The sequence below is a fragment of the Procambarus clarkii genome, chromosome 45, assembly GCF_040958095.1.
Source record: "Procambarus clarkii isolate CNS0578487 chromosome 45, FALCON_Pclarkii_2.0, whole genome shotgun sequence".
Classification (NCBI taxonomy): domain Eukaryota; kingdom Metazoa; phylum Arthropoda; class Malacostraca; order Decapoda; family Cambaridae; genus Procambarus; species Procambarus clarkii.
In genome coordinates this window covers 4,843,399-4,859,642 of record NC_091194.1, presented here as the reverse complement: position 1 = coordinate 4,859,642, position 16,244 = coordinate 4,843,399, and the positions used below count along the sequence as shown (strand labels likewise).

The 16,244-nt window shown below is 43.2% G+C and overlaps 1 protein-coding gene across 12 annotated transcripts in view; it reads right to left on the bottom strand.

The window, feature by feature from the left end:
- Positions 1–16,244, bottom strand: part of LOC123769849 (KICSTOR complex protein SZT2) — a 146,510-nt gene that overhangs the window by 102,347 nt on the left and 27,919 nt on the right. For all 12 annotated transcript variants that reach the window (XM_045761221.2, XM_045761225.2, XM_069301235.1 and 9 more), the window contains exons 20-22: positions 4,950–5,193; positions 4,006–4,230; positions 2,277–3,177 (exon numbers count right to left, since the gene is read on the bottom strand). In XM_045761221.2, the coding sequence (XP_045617177.2) occupies positions 2,277–3,177; positions 4,006–4,230; positions 4,950–5,193 (1,370 nt within the window). The remainder of the gene's footprint in view (positions 1–2,276; positions 3,178–4,005; positions 4,231–4,949; positions 5,194–16,244) is intronic.

Sequence of the window (16,244 nt, the reverse complement as noted above, 5' to 3'; positions counted from 1 at the left end):
ACCCTACAGTAGGGACTCGGTTGCCATCCAGTGCTTAAATTTTGGTACTGCCAAGTTTAAGGATTGTGCCAGGTTTTTGAGATCCATGCTGACATACTAAGAGTCAGAATCAGAATTGGAATCCTGTTCTAAGATGTTAATACTAGCCTAGATCATGACTTGGTGATTTTTAGTCAGCAACTAGGATACCCTTCCTCTCCCTCCCATGGTTGATATTGCTTCAGCTATATTGGGCAACCAACTTCCATGTCAGGATCTCATGCAGCTACTGCACTCCAGCATGGTCTGCCCTCTGAACCATGTCTTGTTGAAGGCACTGTTTCACCTTTTGAGCTGGTCAGGGGACTGTGTGGTACAGGTATCTGGTTTACCCACTCTGCATTTTTCTTTGCCACTATCATCTTCAGGCATTTTAAGGTTCAAGTACACAACACCTTTCATTATTCAAGCTGTTCATGGACATGTTGGATTTCAGTTGGAAGTTTTGTTTACTGTCCTCATGATGCCAGTCAAAGGTTATTTTTGACATCAGCTGCACATCACAGTGTGGGAGTTTGTGATGGGCTTGCATCACAGTGAGCAAGCTTGTAGTGGTTTGGATGGTGCTTTGGAGAACATCTCTCTCTGGCAGGACATCCCTTTCCAGTTCCATGCTGGTGGTTCACTGCTTGAACGGGGGCAGAGCCACTCAGTCCCTTTCCTTGAGTGAATGGGCTTTGACTTTGGGGTTTACTTCTCAGTGCAGCCCACAATCATGGAATTCTGAATGTGCTTAGTGACTGCCTCTTCTGCATCTATCCTATTTCAATGGAGCGTTAGAGGTACAGGACCTACTTTCAGTAGATATGAGAAACATGCAGGATTCTGGAGGATCTATTTGCTTCAGCATGGAATCATCAGAACATTTCTTTGTTTCCCGACTGTAAGGACTTGTAAGGACTAAGTGATGTACTTGGCTGCATGCTAGAGAATAGGTTGTGCTCAGTTTTGTGTATGTTTTACCTGCTTGATGGGGTTCTGGGAGTTGTTCTACTCCCCAAGCCCGGCCCGAGGCCAGGCTTGACTTGAGAGAGTTTGGTCCACCAGGCTGTTGCTTGCAGCAGCCCGCAGGCTCACATATCCACCACAGCCTGGTTGGTCCTGGCACACCTTGGAGAAAACAATTTAGTTTTATCTTGAAGATGTCCACGGTTGTTCCGGCAATATTTCTTATGCTCGCTGGGAGGATGTTGAACAACCATGGACCCCTGATGTTTATACAGTGTTCTCTGATTGTGCCTATGGCACCTCTGCTCTTCACTGGTTCTATTCTGCATTTTCTTCCATATTGTTCACTCCAGTATGTTGTTATTTTACTGTGTAGATTTGGTACCTGGCCCTCCAGTATCTTCCATGTGTATATTATTTGATACCTCTCTCGTCTCCTTTCTAGCGAGTACATTTGGAGAGCTTTGAGACGATCCCAATAATTTTGGTGTTTTATCGCGTCTATGTATATATGTTCTCTGTATTCCCTCTTTCAGCACTCTCTCCTGCTCTGAAGGGGGAAGTGCTGAAAGTAGTACTCAAGACAGGACTGTACAAGTGATTTGTATACTACAACCATTGTGATGTAAGCATCATGCCCCTTTTCCCATGTGTACTTAAATCATGTAAAGTCATGCTTTCTTACCCAAAGAAACACCTTTCCTCATTGCCTGATAGTCAGTTTGCTAATAATACTTATTTTGCACCTGGCATTGCCACCTGTTGTCCTGTGCACCTGAGAAATTTATTTATCTCATTCCTGTATTGTTGGATGTAATGATTCTTTAACCCAATCTAAAGCCAAGTTTTGCTGCTCTGTGATGCTTCCTCCACCCAATTTAGAGCTGAACTTTGCTACTCACAGCCTTTCATGATCCTTTTTTGGTAATTTAGCAAGACAACACCCCTATAAATATTTTATAAATATACCTATTTAAGTACCAATGGTACCACAAACCTCAACTAGGATTACCGACATTTAGCACACTTTAGGATACTGTCCGATGTTTGCCAAAATTAACGAAAATTAACTACAAATTTCTTGCCATAAAACGTCAGAGACAGACTGACTGACCACATAAAAGCTGGTATGGAACTATACTGTATTATTCAGCTTCATAATAAAATGCATTTAAAAGAAATTACAGTATACAGAAATAATGCAGTAGAAAACTACAAGTAGATGGTAAAGCCAACAGATCCCTAACATTCCCTGATGGGGATATATAATAAAACACAATTACACTTACCAGTTTATGAGCTGAGTAGTGATACTACTCAGTTTGCAATCATACACATAAATAGGCAAAGTAACTGCACCAAACAGAGGTTTGTAGGCAGGTGATGGATTTACAGCACTGGTACTTTCATCCAGGCTGGAAACTCTCCGTACAGAATCAGTTTCTCCTGCATCTCCAACTGCTTGTAAATGGAGGGGCACACAACTATCTTCATTTCTCAGACTTTCAGCCGATATGATTGTTGAAATAGGATCATATATGCCAGAATATGATTTAGATGGCATCGAGATATACCTTTTCCTGACATGTTCATTAGGAGAGGTGATTTTAGGGACATCATTCTGAGGCTCTTTGGTTGGTGAATCTACAGACCCAGTGCGGTTTCTTTCTGCACCTCCAGCTCCCTGACCAAAAGAACTACAACGTTCTCGACTAACATGGAAAGAACTAGCTCTTTCTCGCAGGAGGGAATCAGAAAATACTGGCTGAACTGAATGTGAATTTGTTTGAGAGATTGGACCAGATTTGTAGCGAATTCTAGATGGAGCATGATCACCGACCTCATCAACTGACACAGTGGCATATCTACTATTTGTCGGCGTGGGTGGAGGTAGACTAGGAGATGTCATGTGTGTGAGCGATGATGTGCTACTTTCTAAAGATATCTGTTGCTCTGACATGGGACCTGCCGGAGGCTGGTCAGTTGTATTAGTCTCAGTGTCTAAGTCCAAGAAGCTTGAAGAATTTGGAACAAGCTTGAGAGCCATATTTCTGGTTTCAGTTATATTGGCACGTTTGACTAGCAGCAACTTTAGGTCACTGTAAGATGCTGGTAGAAGAGTAATTAGGAGGTGGTTGCTGGAAATGCCCTTCAAGAAACACCGCCATTTGGGAGGATCACTCGTTTTATCTGTGGAGATAAATGCATATGTTGCATAAAAATCATTAAATTAAACAATTTAAATTTAGTAGAATTTTTGTTTAATTTTGCATTGAAGATATATGGAATGAAGATAGAATATGGCCAAAAGTTAGCACAAATTTGGATCCCAGGAATAAAGAAAATTCTGAAATACGTACGTGACAGGTTGAGTGTAGAGATAAGGGTCATGACCATTATGAAAGAAACACTAACCAACTGAAGATAGAACCAAGGTCAGCCAAAAAGGAGATAAGGAACCTCAAAGAAAAAACAAAACCTATTCCAAATAATGGGATAAGCAAGACTAAAGTAAGGAGCAATCAACCAGTGGAGGGACCTGCTTTAGTAAAGATAACATTTGTAGACACTGAAAATGGACACAGATGTTAAAAAAGTCATTGCAGGTGGCAATGCAAACAGCCATATCAGAGTAAGCAGAACAGAGCATTAGCCAGTTGCAAGAAAGAATACAAGCAATAGTGGAGGTACTGATTAACCAGGCTAAGCTCTACATGATATTCACTTCACTGGGTTCAGAAAGATGGATTTTCAGCCAAATCTTTCCAGCCCTTTATTTGAGGGGATATAAAGCTGCTTGCACCTATGTAAGGTAGACATTAGGTTTACCTCTTCCACAAATATTCACCAATAATATGAAATATCACGTGAATAAAAATTCATGCGATAAATAAAACAAATAAAATAATGTATAAAGGTTCTTCCTTATAACATACAGCATTTCAAACATCCTAGACAAAATGGTTTACATTTTGTTACATTGCACCAAAATTTACACACAGTGTAATGTCAACTTACTGATATAGGTGTTAGAAAATGGTGAGGATTTGGCAGTAGGGGGACGGTTGCGTTGTTGAAGGACATGCGGTAGAGCTGCCATATCACTGGGACTGAGCTGAAACTCTCGGTTGTGATGTAACTGACACAGATGATCCAGCAATAAGCTGTACAGAATCTGGTTGGCCTCATCCACTGATGTTTCACATCCAAATGTAACTCTCTTTACAAGACTGCTAAATAAATCTGAAAGTTAAAATATACATGTGATAACAGTGTCATTTTGTATGTACTGTACTCAGCGTTTTGCCTATTTATAATTTGCCCTCCTTTAGCCCAAGTTGGAACAATTACAAAGTAAACAAAACGAATTCTATAAAAATTAAACTGTTTATAACTACAGTACAGTACTATACTTCTACATTTTTGTTATGTATGTTTCAAATTCAATATTTAGCATTTTCTCATATGTTTCATGTTATGCAGCTGCCAAGAGTTTTACCAACACAAAAGGAGAATTAATACATACAATTTGTTAAAAATATTATATATATATATATATATATATATAATATTGATATATATATATATATATATATATATATATATATATATATATATATATATATATATATATATATATATATATATATATATGTATGTATGTTTTCAATTTAATAAGTACATTATAATGACAATTTGGAAAACTTAAGTAATATCCAAGTGTAGTATATTACAACTGATATACATTACTGTACATGGCAGAGAAATAGATCAGAAAAGAATTGTATAAATTTTGTAATACTTATGTCAGCATTCTTCTGGATATTAATTTGGCGCATTATTTCACCAATACATGAAAGCTTTACTGATTGATCTTAAATATACATGAAGTTCAACCTGCTGACACAAGGGGGCAGAAGCCAGATAAGGTCACTAATATTGTACATAAAAGCTTTACTGACCTTGTATATACGTGGAGACAAGAAGTTCAACCTGCTGACACATGGGCAGGAGTCGGATAACATCAAAGGAAAATGGTACTTGTGTGATACGCAGTGCAGGATCGCCGTTTACTTCGGCAGGTTGGTGAGCGTCAACAAGCCCAGAAGCCTCAATGCCACCACCACTGCCACCACCCTGACACATCAGCAACAAGTGTTCCACGGTCAGTAGTCCCCAGATACATTTTTCATCCACTGGGAAGAACTGACAATAGTAGGAAAAAAAATAATAAATTTTCACAAGAAAATTTAGAATCATGCTTAACCCCTGCCACTGCGCACATGTTTTTGGCAAAAACTTCACAGTGCAATTATTAAGGACATATTTTTGTTGTTTTTATAAATGTTCTGATAAAGTTAATGTTAAAATATTTCCAAACTCAACTATTTTCATTTCAAAACAAAAGAGCGACAAAAACATAAATTTTAAAAAACTAAAATTTAGCCTAATTAACGTCGTCGTCCCTTCAATTTCTAGTGTGTGGTCTGGTCAACATAGCCTAATGAAATAAACCGGACAACTCTTAAAACAGCATTTGTTGTTTAGCACAGTGCAGTGGTTAAAATGTCTTTAATATAAATAAAATCATAATTCTTTATCCTAAGCCTATATTATTCACTAATTTAATATACAAAATATGGCCCAGGCTATTTAATACACTACCTCTATTCAAATATAGGCCTAAGAGAAATAAGTGTACTGTATAAACTGTCTTCATCATCCTAATTTAATGGTATATCTTTTGGCAATATCTGTCTCACTGCTCTAATGGAAAGCCAGACATTATCTTACCAATATACATCACCATTCAAATTGCAAGCTAAATGTTAATCAATTTATGTTTAGAAGCAAGTTTGATTTACACTGCTATATGCAGGTGATGAGTCACAATAACGTGGCTGAAGTACCAGACCACACACTAGAAAGTGAAGGGACGACTGACAGTTTCGGTCCATCCTGGACCATTCTCAAGTCGACTAAATCGACTTGAGAATGGTCCACATTCAACTTGAGAATGGTCCAGGACGGACCAAAACTGTCATCATCTCTTCACTTTCTAGTATGTACACTGCTATACATCTCTTCCATCCAGCCATAATTGTAATGATTTGTGTAAAGTTGTTATGCATAAAGCTCCTCATTCTAATTCTAGCATGACAAAGGAAGGCAATCCTCATCCCTCTCACATGATTGTACAACTCGCAAAGATAAACAACAGTACTGTATGTGTCAATGGTATAAAACTAGATACGGTTCCAGTATATACAGATCTACCAGGACATGTGTCTCCAGTAATAAATAGGTACCTAGGAGTCAGGCAACTATTGTGGGTTGCATACTGGGTGAGGAATATAAGCTACAAGACCTCTCTCTCCCCCCCACACCATCTTCCATTCCTATGCTTTGAGTCCAGTGTGATAAACATCCACTTAGTGCTCTAAATCCTCACAACCCAGGGTGATAACCTCCATTTGGTGCCCCAGGCATACTCTCAACCCAGAACAGCTGGAGGTCAGAGACGTCTCTCTCATCCTCAGTCAACACCAACAGCTTCCTTCCCTGGATAACAGTTAATTTAAGACATTACATACAACCTCATATTATAATTACAGTACTCTCTGGCTTGTACACACACTGACATAAGAGGGCAAATGTGCACAGGTAATAACTGATTACTTAATCTCCGAGATTCAGTTCAATCAACATAGCCCATCTGTTAGTCATGTGTAATAGTACCTGGATGGGGTTCTGGGAGTTGTTCTACTCCTTAAGCCTGGCCTGGGGCCAGGCTTGACTTGTGAGAGCTTGGTCCAACAAGCTGTTGCTTAGAGCGGCGCACAGGCCCACATATTCACCACAGCCCAGTTGGTTTGGCACTTCCTTGAAGAAAGCTATCCAGTTTTCTTGTGAAGACTGTCCACATTTGTTCCTGCAATATTTCTTATGTTTGCTGGGAGGATGTTGAACAACCGGGGACCTCTGAAGTTTATATAGTGTTCTCTCAATGTGCGTATGGCACCTCTGTTCTTCACTGGTTCTATTCTGCATTTCCTTCCATATCATTCACACCAAAAATTTTGTTATTTAACTGTGTAGATTTGGGACCTGGTCCTCCAGTAATTTCCATGCGTATATTATTTGACACACCTCTTTCATCTCCTTTCTAGGTACTGTAGTACATTTGGAGAGCTTTGAAACGATCCCAATAGTTCAGGTGCTTTATCGTGTCAATTGCATGCTGTGTATGTTCTCTGTATTCCCTCCATTTCAGCAAGCTCTCCTGCTCTCAAGGGGAAAGCGAAGTATCGAGCAGTACTCAAGATGGGACAGCACAAGTGATTTGAATAGTACAACCAATGTGATGGGATCCCTGGATTTGAAGGTTCTCATAATCCAACTTGATCATTTTTCTGGCTGATGGTATATTTGTTTCGTTATGCTTTTGTACTGTAACCCTTCACCACATGTTGGTATCCTGCAACTCACCACCAATCACATGTAGGAATACTGCACCATTACATTGTTACATTTAGATATACTGCAACTCCCTGCCTGTCATACATAGATATACTGCAACTCTCCACCAGTCACATGTAGGTATACTGCAACTCTCCACCAGTCACATGTAGGTATACTGCAACTCTCCACCAGTAGCTACAAGAGAGGGCAGCAGTAGCCCAGCGAGGGAGGGAGGGCAGCAGTAGCCCAGCGAGGGAGGGAGGGCAGCAGTAGCCCAGCGAGGGAGGGAGGGCAGCAGTAGCCCAGCGAGGGAGGGAGGGCAGCAGTAGCCCAGCGAGGGAGGGATGGCAGCAGTAGCCAGATGTGGGATGGCAGCAGTAGCCAGATGTGGGATGGCAGCAGTAGCCAGATGTGGGATGGCAGCAGTAGCCAGATGTGGGATGGCAGCAGTAGCCAGATGTGGGATGGCAGCAGTAGCCAGATGTGGGATGGCAGCAGTAGCCAGATGTGGGATGGCAGCAGTAGCCCAGCGAGGGAGGGATGGCAGCAGTAGCCAGATGTGGGATGGCAGCAGTAGCCCAGCGAGGGAGGGATGGCAGCAGTAGCCAGATGTGGGATGGCAGCAGTAGCCAGATGTGGGGTGGCAGCAGTAGCCAGATGTGGGGTGGCAGCAGTAGCCAGATGTGGGGTGGCAGCAGTAGCCAGGTGTGGGGTGGCAGCAGTAGCCAGGTGTGGGGTGGCAGCAGTAGCCAGATGTGGGGTGGCAGCAGTAGCCAGATGTGGGGTGGCAGCAGTAGCCAGATGTGGGGTGGCAGCAGTAGCCAGATGTGGGGTGGCAGCAGTAGCCAGATGTGGGGTGGCAGCAGTAGCCAGATGTGGGGTGGCAGCAGTAGCCAGATGTGGGGTGGCAGCAGTAGCCAGATGTGGGGTGGCAGCAGTAGCCAGATGTGGGGTGGCAGCAGTAGCCAGATGTGGGGTGGCAGCAGTAGCCAGGTGTGGGGTGGCAGCAGTATCCAGATGTGGGGTGGCAGCAGTAGCCAGGTGTGGGGTGGCAGCAGTATCCAGATGTGGGGTGGCAGCAGTAGCCAGATGTGGGGTGGCAGCAGTAGCCAGATGTGGGGTGGCAGCAGTAGCCAGATGTGGGGTGGCAGCAGTAGCCAGATGTGGGGTGGCAGCAGTAGCCAGATGTGGGGTGGCAGCAGTAGCCAGATGTGGGGTGGCAGCAGTAGCCAGATGTGGGGTGGCAGCAGTAGCCAGATGTGGGGTGGCAGCAGTAGCCAGATGTGGGGTGGCAGCAGTAGCCAGATGTGGGGTGGCAGCAGTAGCCAGATGTGGGGTGGCAGCAGTAGCCAGATGTGGGGTGGCAGCAGTAGCCAGATGTGGGGTTGCAGCAGTAGCCAGATGTGGGGTGGCAGCAGAAGGGGGGGGGGTGGCAGCAGTGAGGGCAGTGAATACGGTGTTATCTGAAGACTTAAGCAGCCAGGTACATTAATCTTATCTGCGCCTCGCCCAGACCTTGCGCTGATAACCTCTACAACCACCATTATCAGCTGTAACCTGCACTTCCAACCACTGCCACCTGACCACTCAACTGCCACCTGAACCTTCAACACCACCTTTACCACCCCACTACTGCCACCACCTGAACCTTTACTGACAACGACCTTCAAACAAAATCAACACCTCCTATATCATCTTGACTGACAACATTGACGCCACTACTGACACCACCACTAACTACTACATGGGCTTTGGGAAGGTTGGGGGGGGGAGAGGAGCACATCTATACTTGGGAGAACTCAAATGAATTTGAAGAAAGCAGAGGAGTACAAACTGGACCCACCAGATCCATTGTTAACCACAATGAAATGTGCCAAACAAAACGGCTGCCTGGGGCAGGTAACAAGGGGGCCTGGTCGAAGGACCGGGCCGCGGGGACGTTGAGCCCCGAAATCATTGCAAGGTAACAAGTCAGTAGATGGACAGACGCTGTCACCGCTTGAACAAGCTAACAGGTGTACATGTGTATCTTGGCAGTTCAGCTTGCATGAGGGACCAAGATGACACCAAGTGTAGTGTAAGAAAACAGGGAGACACTACACCAATACGTATTTTACGGTGAGAAAATGTTGTCATTTAGAGAGATCTAAACGTAAGTTGCATGAAATGCAAATCACATTACATCTAATAACATATTGCATTTCTGCACTGTGAAAATTTTGCTTGTAGCAGAGAAATATGTCATGCTGCCCGAAACGCTTTGCGTAATAGTGGCTTTAGGCATTGTATGTACTAGCTCTATCTATAAAGCCAACAAACTTTGTAAAATCTCCTATGTATGTACCTTACCTAAATAAAAAAATTATTAATAAAAAATTAAAATTAATTAATTATAAATTAAATTATGAGAGCATATAAGCTGTGGCCTAAAATCAACCCGCAACTCTTCTACTGCCCTGTAATATTCAATATTGAAAATTACTGTTGAGTACTAACTTAAATGACTTGCCTCCAGTGTGTAATAATATAGTCATACATCAATGCAAGAAGTGTTCTGCTATTATCATAATTATAAGATGTGTAGATAAATTGAAGAAAAAATAACAACATTAACATCCACTGAAGCCTGATTAAGAACTTTTTTGCTGTTATCATTGTGTGCTACCCGCTCAAGAATATTGAGCGCCCGATACTCATCCTGTGAGCACCCGTTCACAGGACGAGTATGGAGGTGTACAATAAACTACCGATCACAGGATGAATGTGAGGTGCACAATAAATAACATCCTTACACTAATTTTGTATTCTTTTTAATAAACTAGATACACTAGCGTGCTGCTACTTTATTCTATATGTAAGTCAGACATTAACTTCAGGTTCACCTCATACTCCTCTCATGTAATTATAATGCGATTACAATATCTCATGCCATTTTAACTAATATCATTTGTAACGGCATTCTTGTGTGCTAGGTCTTATTCACAAAGTTTGCAACTGGAGTGCTCACTGTTGAGGGATACATCACCAGTCATAAGTAGCGATATGCCAGCCTAATTCTGGCAATTACAATATTACACTGTCTAGTACTTTATTGGACATTTTGTGCTGTGCACATACATAGTTCTCGGTTCTAAATATAAAACTTTTGTATACTAGTGCTTGCTGCCGTGTGTGTGTCGGATGACTTCTGTCATCCCTAGTTTCTTAAGTATAGTTATGACACTAGAGATTGGGGATATCAAGGTGTAGCTAAAATTCAGGTTTGTTACATACAACTTTAGTTGCCTTCTCTGTATAATCGTGTTGGATAACACACATGTGACACGATATCCATGCAAAGATGATTTTGAAACTTTTTAAGCACACTGCACTTATAACTAACGGTATAACGTTCCTAGTTTTATGTTGCATTTTGAGTTACAGAAAATTACTACTACTGTATCTCTTGTGTATTATTGGCTAGTTGCAGAGCAGCTGTGCGCGCGCGAGGAGTTAATCATTTTGTTTTACACTAGTTGAGTGTGTACATCTGTAGAAAGTGTTTCTGCAGAATATAGGCCTGCTACAGTGAGACCTGTTGACACACACAGTCATCAGTGACCATGTAGTCCTAGATTACATATCAATAGTGTCAACTAATATTGTATTATGTAACGACGCAGTTTTCTTTACCTTTTTTTTTTTTGCTGATGGGTATATGACATATTACAATGTAGATATATAGTGTAATATTGTAAATACAGATATTCAATTTGAAGAGGTTGATAACTCAGCCAGTTAATTTAATATACAAGCTACCTGTTAGTGTCCTGGTAGCAGTGTCATCAAGAGATAATTTGTCTCCAAGCAGTGCTCGAGATGTTTAATCTCTCATGTACTACATTGATATGGAATATTGTATTTAGCTGCACAATGCTTTCATATATGGTGGGGAGTTTGAGGTGCTCCCTCGTCATCATCTTGAGGTTATCTTCTTGAGTGGCTCAATCACGCTGATCTAATACACAAGATCTATCATGCTGATAGACCTTGTGTATCTGGGGCAGCAAGAATTTTCTTCATAGATTATTTTTGTATTCCTAATGTTTTCACAGCATAGTGTTGGGGTGAAATTTATAAGGTGTAGGAAGTGGTAGTCACTTAAGAGATTTGGCATATATTAAACATTCCGTTGTCTTTAAAATAAAGAGGTTGGCGGGGATTTTCTTGGCATCTGACCAATTCCCCCTCCCCCCTTCCCCCGGGTGTAACGATAGGAGCGCACTGAATACTTGTACTGTAGTTGCAAGCGGTAAAGATGAGCTGGAGGTGAACAACAAACCAGCTGCTGATGGCGTCAATCATAAAAAACGCCACCTAGACCACGAATCATGAGGCATTTACGAAACCTATATAGCTTTCCTTAATCATGGTGGCTACATTTATTAAATAGTTTACGAGCTCCGAAGCACTACGAGTATACTTATAACAAAAGTGGATTGTGAAGGTTCCAAGCTCGTAAACTGTTTAATGAATGTAAACAACGTCGCTATGATTGTTGAAAAGATGTACAGGTGTTTTTAGTTTATTAAGTTGATGTGTAAATGCTTGATAAATCCTGGTCCGACATGTTTGTATGGACTAGCTTATCAGGAAGGCCAAGCTCCCAATTCGGTGTTGACTTAAGTCCTTCCTGGATCTGTTGTCTTAGAAGCAGACTGATAAGTATCTCTCTCCCATATTTGGTTGTTATTTGTGAAGGAGTTGTGTTGTTCTATTCGCAGGCTAGATTAAACCCAATTATAAATCTAATACTGCTCTTACCGACCTCCAAGGAATTACTGGGCTGAACTGTAAGCTATCCGCCATAACTTGTCAGGGGGTATGGTCCACGTAACATTTTCATTGTGTAAATATTGGATTTTGCCCATTTATGGCGTATATGATGTTTTTAGTCATACTCTCGTGCGAAACATTCCCATGACTTACACTCGACACTGGAGCTGTATTCAAGATGAGTGGCGGCTGTGTTCTGCGCAAGTTGTCTAAAAGTTAAGATGAGAGATCTGCACCACTCGCACAGTAATATTGGCCCAGCACATGGTATGTTATCAAAGGCTTCACCAATCACATGTACAAATTAGTTTGGCTAACCCATTATAGTGTTCCAGTTATTAACCCACAATATGTGAATAGCCCATAATTAAACTTGTATTAGGGCCTCTTGTGGGCACGCTTATGGTTGATACACTGCTGAATATATATTATATATAAATGCGTGTTAAATTATGTAACTAGCTCATCAAAGATGTAACTTGCTTAGCTATCTCATCTTTGGTATTTAGTTCCTGAGCTCACGGGTCGACTGGTCCTTCTGCTCCATCTCTCTCCAAGTATATCCTTACCTTTGATTCAAAGTGTAAGAACATGACTAAATGAAAATGTATAGTCTGTAAATGGTTTATTATAAGAAGCAGCTATTGAAGACCACAATTTGTGAGTGTTGCATTACAGGACCGTATAAGCTATTCAATACCTTAGTGTCACAGGTGTAGGTACATAAACTTATTCGTTATACACAATACCACAGTATAGGCCAGTATACATATGCGCCTTTTTAATATTTACACCAAGGTAACCCTGCTAAGTCAAAATCAAATGAATCAAGCCAAAGGTTTTATTAAAAGTCATTACAAAATAAAACTACAACAAAATATAGGCCTACATGGTATTATCTACTACAGGATTCCACACAGAACAGCTTTTGAAATATGGCTACCAAATAACAGTAATATTCTGAGGGGATAAAGTAAGATAAATCTGAGGCAAGACTGCCACAATGTTTCCGCGGTTATCATGACTAACACAGCCTCCTACACATGAGTTTCTTTACGAAGCCTACGACTATTTTTACCTAAATGTATTCTCTTTAATGATCTATTTGCATTTCAGTAAAATAATCTGAGTGACCAGTAGCTAGTGGCGATTCGCTTAGAGATACAGCAGTGATGTGAGCGAGTGAGAGCCCAGCACTAGTGTGCGCGGGAAAGGTGGCAACATACGACGACTCTGGGGTAGAGGGACTAAGTTGGAGGAGTTGAATCTCACTAGTAACTCGAAGTGAAGAGACTACTTCTCCACTTGGTCCACAACTCTACCCAATATCTCTTCCTTTACTAATGCCTACAGTGTTCCGTCGCAATATAAAACTATCAAATGTAACAAATACCTGAACGTAATTAAGCCCGTGACCATCAGCATCAAGTTTCTATTAAAATTTCTTTATTGAGTTTAGAAAAAAGAATCACTAAGGTCTAGTGGCTAGCTATAAATTACAACAGCGCTCTTGGTCTCCTTCACTGACGTCTGTCCACACTAGCCCGCCATCTTGATCCCTGTGTGCTCAAGGAAACCTTATACCACAGGAGAAAATAATGAGTTAAGAGACGGTAGCGATATGATCCATGACAACGGTCCGGTTTAGAATTCAACAATATTAGCGGCGGAGAAGACGTTGAAGGCGGCGGTAGCACGTGGTGAAGGGCTGATAAACGTGGTGAGTAGGTCGAGGTGCGGTGAGCTGGAAGAGTTAGATCTGGCAGGTGTGTCAACAAGAAACTGCCGAAGATCTCCACTTCCAACTCCCCGCCCATTGACAAGCGTGGCCGTCACTCCCGTGCGCCCGCCATCTTGCATCCCAAACCTCCACTTCAGCCATGCCTCAAGAATACCTTAAGTGCTCGTGTTTACCACCTACACCACTCGCACAATTATAACGAGGTCTCCCCTCAGCTGTAATTATGAGAGTTCTTGTAAGCTCACAATACACGTCCACTTAGGAAATACACGAGGCGGTTGAGCATGAGAGCGTTTGTGGGTGCCTTAGGCGGCAAGAACAAGATGGTTGAGGGCAGCAGGGCGGTGGGTAAAGTATTAGCACTGTAGCTAGTGATCACGAGGCCGCTATCAACAGTTATGCAACCTGACACAGCTGCAAGCGATGGTTAGCGGCTGTGTGGTATACTGTAGGGTGCACGAAAGATGGGTCGGACCCCAGTAATGTCCACCAGCTACCACCACCGCCTCGCACGTGAGAAACACGCCAACTGTGCTCCCCGGCTCTTATCGCTCAATTTTATACGGTTATCGAAGGACAGTGCTCAGGGCTAACTCACGTGAGAGTCTCAGCCAATCACCGCGCACCCGCAGCTTGGAACGTATCAGTTAACCAATCACAATTTCACACCTCAAGACGCATAACGGCTAAGCCAATCATGTCTCCCGCATTTTCTATACGTGACGGTTTTAATATCTTTCGTATGTGAAGACAATTCGAGATTGTGCAATGCAATACTACAACACCACGTCAACACTAGATATTAACTGAAGTTCTCGGGTTTAAGGTATCGTTGTGGGAAGGAGAGTACGATGGCTATAGTATGGAAGGAGGATGTGTAAGCAGGCAAATGGTGAGCCAGGCAATACCTGTTTATAAGGTATACTGTGGCCAGCGAGGCGCCTTCTCCACTTCGCACACAAACACCCCGGAGTGACATTCCCCCCCCCCCCCCTCCCATACAAACACGGCCGTCATGGGATATATCCCTCAGTACACAAACCATCTTCCGGGGTTACTCCCCCTCTCCATCCCCCCTGAAGGTGGTGACTAGCAGTGGTCTCCCCCACTGCTAGACATCTTCAGTGGGGAGACCACAATCTTCAGGAAGGGGGAGGAAGACCACCGCCAGACACCACCACATTCAGAGGAGGGAGACCACCACCAGACACAACATTCAGGGGAGGGAGACCACTGCTGGACACCACATTCAGGGGAAGGAGACCACCGCCAGACACCACATTCAGGGGAGGGAGACCACCGCCAGACACCACCACATTCAGGGGAGGGAGACCACCGCCAGACACCACCACACTCAGGGGAGGGAGACCACCACCAGACACAACATTCAGGGGAGGGAGACCACCGCCAGGCACCACATTCAGGGGAGGGAGACCACTGCCAGGCCCCACATTCAGGGGAGGGAGACCACCACCAGACAACATTCAGGGGAGGGAGACCACCGCCAGGCCCCACATTCAGGGGAGGGAGACCACCACCAGACACAACATTCAGGGGAGGGAGACCACCACCAGACACAACATTCAGGGGAGGGAGACCACCACCAGACAACATTCAGGGGAGGGAGACCACCACCAGGACACAACATTCAGGGGAGGGAGACCACCACCAGACACAACATTCAGGGGAGGGAGACCACCACCAGACACAACATTCAGGGGAGGGAGACCACCACCAGACAACATTCAGGGGAGGGAGACCACCACCAGACAACATTCAGGGGAGGGAGACCACCACCAGACAACATTCAGGGGAGGGAGACCACCACCAGACAAACATTCAGGGGAGGGAGACCACCACCAGACACAACATTCAGGGGAGGGAGACCACCACCAGACACAACATTCAGGGGAGGGAGACCACCACCAGACACAACATTCAGGGGAGGGAGACCACCACCAGACACAACATTCAGGGGAGGGAGACCACCACCAGACACAACATTCAGGGGAGGGAGACCACCACCAGACACAACATTCAGGGGAGGGAGACCACCACCAGACAACATTCAGGGGAGGGAGACCACCACCAGACAACATTCAGGGGAGGGAGACCACCCCCCAGACACCATCTATATGAATGCTCTATCAGAAGGAATACAAAATTATATGAACATGTTTGCTGATGATATTAAGCTACTAGGGAAGATAAGAAACTTAGATTGTCATGCCCTTTAAGA